At 30.7% G+C, this 9,579-nt stretch overlaps 1 protein-coding gene across 1 annotated transcript; it reads left to right on the top strand.

Moving 5' to 3' along the window:
* The first annotated feature begins 7,155 nt into the window (after positions 1 to 7,155).
* On the top strand, positions 7,156 to 8,489 carry LOC117932769 (phospholipase A(1) DAD1, chloroplastic-like). Its single transcript, XM_034854096.1, has one exon. It carries the CDS (start codon positions 7,215 to 7,217, stop codon positions 8,382 to 8,384), a length of 1,170 nt encoding a protein of 389 aa, XP_034709987.1. The 5' UTR covers positions 7,156 to 7,214; the 3' UTR covers positions 8,385 to 8,489.
* The last annotated feature ends 1,090 nt before the right edge of the window (positions 8,490 to 9,579 follow it).

Here is a 9,579-nt window from a genome sequence, read left to right as displayed (position 1 = left end):
TAAACTATTTTATAAATATAATATATTTTAAATATTAAAGTGTAATTGAATAATAATTTTATCTTTACGTTAGTATTCACTCATTTGAGTGGTTATTTTTTATATTTATATAATTTTTTATTTGATTAGATAAATAACTTTAAAATTAAATGACACTTAAATATAATATTAACGAATCTAATAATTTTTTTAAAATAAATTAAAAAAATTTAAAAAAATCAATTAATAAAAAATTTATAAACCAAAGCCGATAAAATATTGCTAGATTTCTTTTAGCCAAGAAATTTTCAATAAACATATACAAAAATTTAACAAAATATGTTTTAATCATTTTCATATCCATTTAATGCCCTTTTTTTGGGGGCCATTATGGCAAAATATATTAAAAATACTTTAAAAACGTTTCAATTTATAAACAAATTTCTATTTTACAAAACATAATAAAACAACTTTTTAAAATTATTTTTAAAAACTATTTTCAAAGACAGTTATCAAACAAACTAGACATTAACATCCTCTTCCTTTTTAGAATTGAATCAAATGTCAGGAATATGTGATGCATGCCTTTAATCTTTATAATTTGTTTTTCTTTTCTTTTCTTTTCATTTTCCCTTTACCCTTTTATTATTTTTCTCTGAATCAAAAAGTATGATCCTCAATTTGTGGATCTTGTATTTCTCTAAAGGCATGATGGGTAGTACTTGCTCAAGCCCCCACAAAAAATATTCCCTATGCAAGCTTTCAAGTCCCATATAAAAAAGGCTGCGAAGAGATATAAAGAAACCCATCTTCTCCTAAGGACTAATGCCCTTCTGGTAGATGATAATATTAGAATATTTGCCTACTATTTGAACTTGATTGCAGTGGTTGACTAGAAGAACCCAATGGTATCAAATGGAGAGAAATTCATGACCAATTGATGGTTCGAGAATGCTATCATATTATCAACTTGTTGCTTTTATTGACCCCAATCATATATACCAAAATGGGAACTAGTCTCCCTAGTTTGGTACTTCTAGTGTAATAGTATTGAGGTAGCTACTAATGTTCATGAACCTTGGTGCTCTTAAGTGTACCCCCACCATTGCTTTTGAGGAACTAGACCATTTTTTCCTCTTCAACATGAGTATGGGTTGGACCTTACATCATCTCCTTCGTAATCACATCCACAAATTCTTCTTGTCCTTCTGTTGTTTTGGAAAAGAATTTCAAAGTTTTCAAATCAATAGTTGAGAGACTTAGCTTTCTATCACTATGACTTTTGCAAGGTAGAGCTAAGGATGAGGCTTATCCTTTTGTGGGTATTGTCTCAATATAAATTAAATACTTGAAGTGTACGATGAAATCTAAGTTGTTGGATGAAAGTATAAATATAAGATATTATGGTTCAAATAAATGAAATCGATATAAGCAAATAAGATCAAAATATAAAAGAACAAAATCAAATTATAAAATATGGATCCAATGTGAAAATTGTTGATAAGGGCAAGTGGGGTATAAAGTAATAAGATAAATTGTAGATGTGTGAAATGTTATGATTGATCTCATTTTTTGATTGGTATCGATTTGGTACTCTAATAGAACCCTATATGTTACTCACAAATTTCTTTAATATGATTGTCGATGTTTCAAGGTTGATGAGAAAAAAATTATGCAAGTCACTTTTTATATTTTTTAGGTCATTTTTATTGAGTGACGTATTATCGTAAACGCGAACTTTGGGGGGCTCAATTACTTAAAACTATGTTTAATTAGTGAATCTTTCCACATTTTAAAAATATCGAGGAGGTTTTTATTTTTCTCTAACAAAAGTTAGAATATTTTTAGCATGTAATCCCTAGCATTTTATTGAGATTTATTTACATTAGTGCATATGATTGATCGCCACATGAATTAATGATAATCAATTATTAAACTCTATAAATTACTTAAAAGTGGGAAATTTGAAATTTAGGGTTGAAGAATTTTATATAACCTTTTTTTTTTTTGTATAGAAGATTATAGTTTTACAATTTTTTTTTTTTTAAATTTTGGCCATAGGCTAGATATAATGATTTATTAACTCTTATTTATTTGACTCTCGAATTTGTGACGTAAAATTAAAAGTTAGAATAAATTAACACTTTCGAATTACTAAAAATTGGATTAACAAATTAAAACTATTAAAGAATGAAATTAGTACAAATTATTTAGACATCTTTTTGAAGTAGCTCTCAATTCAAAATAGCTCTTATCAACATGCAGATATTTTCATCAAAAGCTTTTCCCTAAAAATTTCCAACAAAATTCGTAGATTTTTATTTCTATAAAAATGTTTTAAGAATAATTTGCTTAGTCCTTTCAAGTTATAAAACACAAAGTTTCAATTTTCGATTGAAGTTGATTTTTAACAATTTCTTTTGCTCCTTCCCTTTCTAAATTTGTCTTAAAGCTTTATGCATGTAGATAATTTGAAGAATCAACCTTTGGAATCTAGATAAGAAAACCCTAGCTTGGTAGCATTTAAGACTAAAAGAAATTATCAAAAAATTGAAATTAAATTATTAAATTAATGTTTAGTAAAGAATTAATATTGAGGGCATTTGAGTGAAGAAATCTAGACCCAATAATGAGGAAAACTAACTGCACATATCTGTGGGTGAAACTCCTGATCCAAGTGAGTTGAAATCCATCAATTTGGGGCCATGGGTAGTGGTGGTAAGGGACTGTTTGGAACCGACAAATCCATCCTTATCAAATCCCATATCCCAATGGGATTGTTTCAAAGATTGAATTAAAGGGAAAATTATTTCCCACAATAGAAAATCAGAGTGCGTGATATATTTTGTGTAAGAAACAAAAACAGAAGGGTCCCACTTAAGAGTGAAACAAAATAGGAAAATCCACCCCAAAAGTTAAATCTCCAAATGCAGTTCCTCAAAAACACCCTCTGCAGGGAAATTCTCAAGAGATTTATTTTCCTACTCAAAAGTCCAGATGCCATGCCCCCATTGACCCGTGTGTCTCACGTGCCTTGTTCCCAATCATTTGTCTACATCAGCCTTCTCCCAAATTCATTTTCCCGGAATCCTGGTGGAAATTTGGAGGTAGTGGGAATTGTTGAAACAAGGGAGTTGAAATGGGCCTCATATTCTAATATTTGATGGTAGACTCGGTCACTTCTGATTTGGCTTCTCCTAAATTCCTAATCACGGCTCAATTTTTGATGGAAAAAGAATCCATCAAAGTGTTTGTGTAACAACTTCAATAATAATCATCATCATCATCATCATCATTGTCGTCGTCGTCATCAATAATAATAACAAGAATAATATTTTTAGTGGAAGCATTTTTTTTTCATATGATTTTAGAAGTATTTTTCGATAAGATGTTATTAATTATTTTTTAATTCTTCAAGCGATTTTTCATATTTTAAAAATCGTTCTTAAATTTTGTTAAGTATCTATTAATTTTTTCAAAACTATTTTTTAGGATAAAAGTGTTTTTAAGAAACACATACAGATGAAAATTTAAGTAGGTTTGATACCTTTTTTATTAGTTTTCAAATCAATTTCATTAGTTCTTTTTTTCTCCTTATTAATACCCAAGTGAAAAAAATGTTCTATCTTCCTTTTACTAAACATGGACTTATAAACCAAAAAGGGTGGATAATCAATTTGACTTTTTACTTCATAAAATCTTTGTTTTTTTATTTCTTATATCGTGTTTGAATTTTACATATAAAAAATGAGAATAAAAATTCAATTGTTTTTAAAAATAGTTTTTTAATATCCAAAATAAAAAAACATATTTGAGAATAAAAAAATCAAAACAATTTCTTTTTTAATATATATGGTAATTTTTTTAAAAAAACAATATCTTTTATTTGTTTTAAAAATAAAAACATTAAAAATAAATTATTATAAATTAAAGTTACTTCTAAAACATATTTAAAAACATAGAAAATATGTTAATAATGTTTCAAATTTTTAATCAGACTTTTATTTTACAAAAACAATCCTTACAAACTATTTTCGAAAACACTTCTCAAACACTCTCTTTTTCATGCAGTATAAACTATTTATTTACTTGTTTTATTTTATTGAAGTAATAAAAAACCATTAATTGGGATGATGGCTAAGATGGGTATAATTAACAACGGGAAAGAGGTTGGGAAAGTAGGGCAAATTGAAAACTAGTGGATCCGAGGAGGGAGAGGCTAAGGTTAAAGTGGTGTTTGTTTTTTTGGCTTTTTGCTGAAAGTAATTTAGTTTTAGAATTTAGGTTGTTTGTTTTTCTATTTTTCATAACTTATTATAAATTTTTTACTAAATAGAAAAAGCCAAAATATGTAGCTTTTTTTAAATAGAAAAAATAATATATTGGTTTTTTTTATTTTTTAATACTTAATAGAAATAAAATACTACAAAAACAAACAACCTAATATTTAACACTATTAAGCATTAAGGTTCTATTTAGAATTAAGTAAAAAAACAAACACCACCTAAAAGGCTAAAAGGGGATTAAGGCAATATTCTCCAAATTCCAAATTCTCCCACCAAATTAAGTTGGCAGTTATCAATGTAAGAAAGTTAAGGTTTAAAGGCATGTTATTAGTGGGTGTAAATATGAAAATAAGAATGAGGATTTATACCAAACTTCATTGAAAATCTCAGTCCTCAGTCAAGTGCATGCATTTGCCTTAAGTTACTTTTTCCTTTTATTACAATGTATCCTCTTTGGGATTCATGTTCCTTTCCATCTCAACTTTCTCTCCACAAGCCCATTATAATACTTTTCCCTTTTTTTCAAAAAGAACATTCATCCATCCTAATTGCAAAGACCAATTCTATTATATCTTTAGTAGTAATTAGGTATTCTATTTGGACTCTATGCAATGGCTAGAGAAGAGAAAGGCAAGAAGGCAATATTTGTAGATGGGGTGAAGAATTGAATCATGATTTTGAGAAAATCATGGAGCTTGCTCAAATAAAATCTCCTTACAATTATTGATTCTCTTAGAAATTATGTCACACATTCAAGGACACATAATATAATTTTCATAAAATTGAGTGATTTTAGTTTGTATCTTTTCAAAAAAAAAAAAAATTGAAAATAGTTTGTATCTTTTCAAAGCAAATTTGTGTTGCATCTATGAGAAGTCATTGTCGAGATCTGATTGTTGAACCAATCCCTATCATCAAGTTGATAAATCATCAACCAGTTCTTTTATAATGTTATGACTGTACTCTAAAAGAATTATAACAAATTTTAGAGGGTTTTTAGTAAATATTTTAATGTTATCTTATAAATCTATGATACTTTAAATATAAATGTTTAATAAATAAATTTATTATTTAAAATGAATGAAAATAAATATTAGTTAAAAATTTAAATAATAAATATTAATTACAACTGTGGGAATAAATATGTCAATTCAGTAACTTGAAATAAATTTTAAGTTATTTTTACCAAATAATCATAATATATAAAATAAAAAGTAGGTAATAAGTTTTAAGTTAATAACTTAAAAACAATTTATATTAAGATCAACTTAAGTCATTAAATAATAAGTTTGAAGTTTTAATAAACACCCACTAAGTTAAAGCCTAAAACTTATTAAATGACTTGTAAGTGGGTCATTCTATGATAATAATTAGTTCAAATACCATCAACTTGATTGACCGACCCACTATTTATCAATATTTAATCGTTAACTAAAAAGATGTAAAAGTCATTTTGATAAAACACATTCTTTTTATAAAAATAATAGAAAAAGATTTTAAAATTATTTCTTTGGATAAAACTACTAAGCTCAAATTTCTATTGTGATACAATGCCAACCAAAAGTGTATTTTCTATATGGATCTCTTATTTGAATGAGTGAATCCACAAATCCAATACACTATACACCCTACTATACTCATATTCTAGATATTAAGATTATATAAGCAAACAAATAAAAAAGGATAATACATGGCCCATAAATCTATTAAAAGTATTGACTATCAAATATTTCGGTCAAGTTTAACACTTTATGATAGTTAATTATTTAGTGAAATTATCAAGTCAATGATCTTTGTTCAATACAATAAGTGTCAAATCATAAGTTATAAGCTCGACTACTCCCACGAACTAATCAAGTCACATTATATAATAGTAAGTATTTGTAACAATCGACTAACAAAGATTATTCGCTTTTTTTTTTTTATAATTATGAACTCATTTTTAATTTAGAAGAAACTGATGACCATGAACTCCTTTACACGTCTAATGCTATGTACCATGTTCATCTCGAATCCAAATCCTAAACACTTTAATACGTAGTCATGTATAAAAGAAACATACACCTTATCCCATAATAGATATTTTATTAATAAAATAAGTATATCAAAAAAGTTGTTTTCATTGCCTAGAATCCCAACAAAGAGTAGAAAGAGGAGTATAAAATAGAGCACTATAACTACTATAATATATCTCTCTCTTCACCCTCCAAAGTATTGTCTTTTTCTCTTGCTTCTACACACTAGGATCCTTTACCCAAACCATGCTATTACCATCTGTCAATCACTAAATTATGAGAAATTTAGGAAGTTGAAAAAAACATCTCTAAATTTAAACCTTCCAAATGCTATTTGTGGACTTACCCCATTTGTGGAGCTTCCCAAAAGAAAAGGCAATCATGGTTCTTATTTGTTAGTGAAAAATGAAAAATGCAAAAGAATAGCATATTAATTTTGATATTAAAAGAGTAGTATAATTCAGAAAAATAATAATAACCTTGGTAAATAAATACCTCATGATGTTATTATGGGGAAAGGAAGGGGCGGGAGGGACGCGGGTAGTGAAATGCACGTGGCAGCATGAGTTGGTCGGAAAATAATTTTATCATTTCCCAATTTGTCCTCCGCGGTCACACTCAAAATTTCTTAGAACTACTTTCTTTCTAACTTTCTCTCGCCAATCAGTGGTGTGGAAGTGAGACCCACTCAGAGCCGTTTTTCGTTACAAGTGTTTTGTCCCCACCAACCGTATACCCATACTTTACCTCCCATTCTCCACCGTCCTCGTATCTCTATAAAATCTCCCATTCAAAGGCGCATGCTCTCAAGTACTCTCTCAACTTTCTTCACTCATCTTCCCCAACAATGAGGCTGCAGGTCAGACCGCCATGCACCACTCGCTTTCTACCTTCTCACTCACGACACGGAACCCTGACTCAGTGCGTGAAGGGGATGAGGCTGACAGTGAGAAACTCAGTCGTCCTTCACCAGTCATTTGAATCCAGTATCGTCCCAGTTAATTCAGCTAAGCTCGGGAAGAAATGGATGGAGTATCAAGGTCTCAACAACTGGGACGGCTTGCTTGATCCTCTCGACGACACTCTCCGAAACGAGATTCTCCGATACGGCAAGTTTGTGGAAGCTGCGTATCGCTCCTTCGACTTCGACCCCGATTCTCCCACCTACGCCACCTGCAAATTTTCCCGAAATTCTTTGCTGAAACGCTCTGAAATCGGGTATACCGGCTACAAGCTCACCAAAAATTTACATGCCACCTGTGGGGTGCGCCTGCCACGCTGGGTTGATAGGACTCCTGCTTGGATGTCCACTCAGTCCTGCTGGATTGGTTACGTGGCAGTATGCCAGGACAAGGAAGAGATCGCCCGATTGGGACGCCGTGACGTCGTCATTGCTTTCAGAGGCACCGCCACGGGTATGGAGTGGGTTGAGAATCTACGCGCCACCCTCACCTCCTTGGTGGGTTCCACTAACAACGGCGGCCCCATGGTGGAGAGTGGCTTTTGGAGTCTTTACACCTCCAAGCTACCCACGTGTCCGAGCCTGCAGGAGATGGTGAGGGACGAAATTGGGAGGGTCATCAGATTGTACGGCGATGAACCGCTCAGCATCACGATCACCGGGCACAGCCTCGGCGCTGCCCTGGCCACTCTCTCGGCCTACGACATCGCCACCACTTTCGACCACGCGCCGATGGTGACGGTGGTTTCCTTTGGTGGGCCTCGTGTCGGGAATACGAGCTTCCGGTGCCAGATGGAGAAGAGTGGAACCAAGATACTTCGGATTGTGAACTCCGATGACGTCATCACCAAGGTTCCGGGCTTCGTGATTGACAACAATGACATGGCTGTCCAGGCGGCAGGGCTGCCAAGCTGGCTGCGGAAGCCCGTGGAGGCCATGCAGTTGGGGTATGCTGACGTGGGGCAGGAGCTGAGACTGAGCAGCAGAGAGTCGCCGTACCTGAATAAAAACAATGTTGCAGCGTGTCACGATCTGAAGACGTACCTTCACTTAGTGAACGGTTTTGTGAGCTCCACGTGTCCTTTCAGAGCAACGGCGACGAGGATGCTGGAAAGGCAAAGTAGAGAAAAAGCTTTTATTTGAGTTGAGCTGTGCAGTTTAATTGGTACACGTGTCACATAAATGTATATAACATTGCAGAGGAATGAGGATGTGTTCCATACGATTTTTTTGCGTTGGGCATATTCGCTTTCCAGGGATTGTTTGTTATCTTATTCTTACTATTAATGGAAAATTTCAAATTATCGGATATTTTTTTCTTTTTTTTCCCATAAAAAAAAATGTAATCACAAAGAATAAATAGATAAATTAAAGAGAATAATATGAAGTTCTTTTGTACCAAACTATTTTAATGCTATATTAGAAAATCCTTGCTTGCTTAATTTTGAATATTTTGTATTGATTTTCTTTTTAATTATTTTTTAAAATATTATTAAAAAATAATTATTTTAAAAAATAATATATATATATATATATATATATATATATCATACTTTTCACCACGGTTAAATACTATTATATTTTTTTTTACACTAAATGGGTTTTATATAAAAAAGATGATTTCAATTTTATATTTTTAAATACTAAACCCATCTTTTCAAAGACATGAAATTTAATTCAACGTGTGTTATAGTTATTTTAAAATTATTTTTAATAAAACAATTTTTTTAAATTGTTATCTTTATAAATAAAAAAATCATTTTTTTCATCCTTCCAATCAATTAGATTGAGATGAAGTGTTGAAAATTATAACTAAATTATTTTTATATGCTACTTAAAACTTATCTTACTTATTTAATCATATTATATAAAAATTAAATAAGTTGAAAATATATAAGTTTTTAACTTATTTTCCATTTAAGTATTTTTTATAATACAACTAAATATAAGAAAATTATTTTTAACATTCAATATAATCTAAATCTTGATAGAAATGAGTAATAATCTCTCTCTCTCTCTCACGATTTAAAAAATATGTACATAAAGTTAAGAACTCAATACTTGTATGATTCAAGGAACTTCTCTCCCTCATCAATGTGTGATATTACAGTCACGCTCTACAACCATAATGTTCTATTTATGTTCTATGATATTGTAAAGATCAAACAAATAAACAATCTTATCTAACAAAAAAAAAAATATCACGTTGGAAACCACTTTATGACTCCCTAAACTCAGAGCCTAAGAATTTGGTACACTCGATAAATGTTAGACTCAAAGATGCAACATAAGAATGATATTATACCAAACATTTAAATAAAACAAGTAACAACATGAA

The sequence above is a fragment of the Vitis riparia genome, chromosome 15 (genome assembly GCF_004353265.1).
Source record: "Vitis riparia cultivar Riparia Gloire de Montpellier isolate 1030 chromosome 15, EGFV_Vit.rip_1.0, whole genome shotgun sequence".
NCBI classification, from domain to species: Eukaryota; Viridiplantae; Streptophyta; class Magnoliopsida; order Vitales; family Vitaceae; genus Vitis; species Vitis riparia.
Note: the sequence above shows the minus strand (reverse complement) of the source record. Positions and strands in the feature narration are given on the sequence as shown.

Coding starts and splice junctions, on each gene's coding strand:
- LOC117932769 (XM_034854096.1), top strand. CDS start 7,215: ATGAGGCTGACAGTGAGAAACTCAGTCGTCCTTCACCAGTCATTTGAA.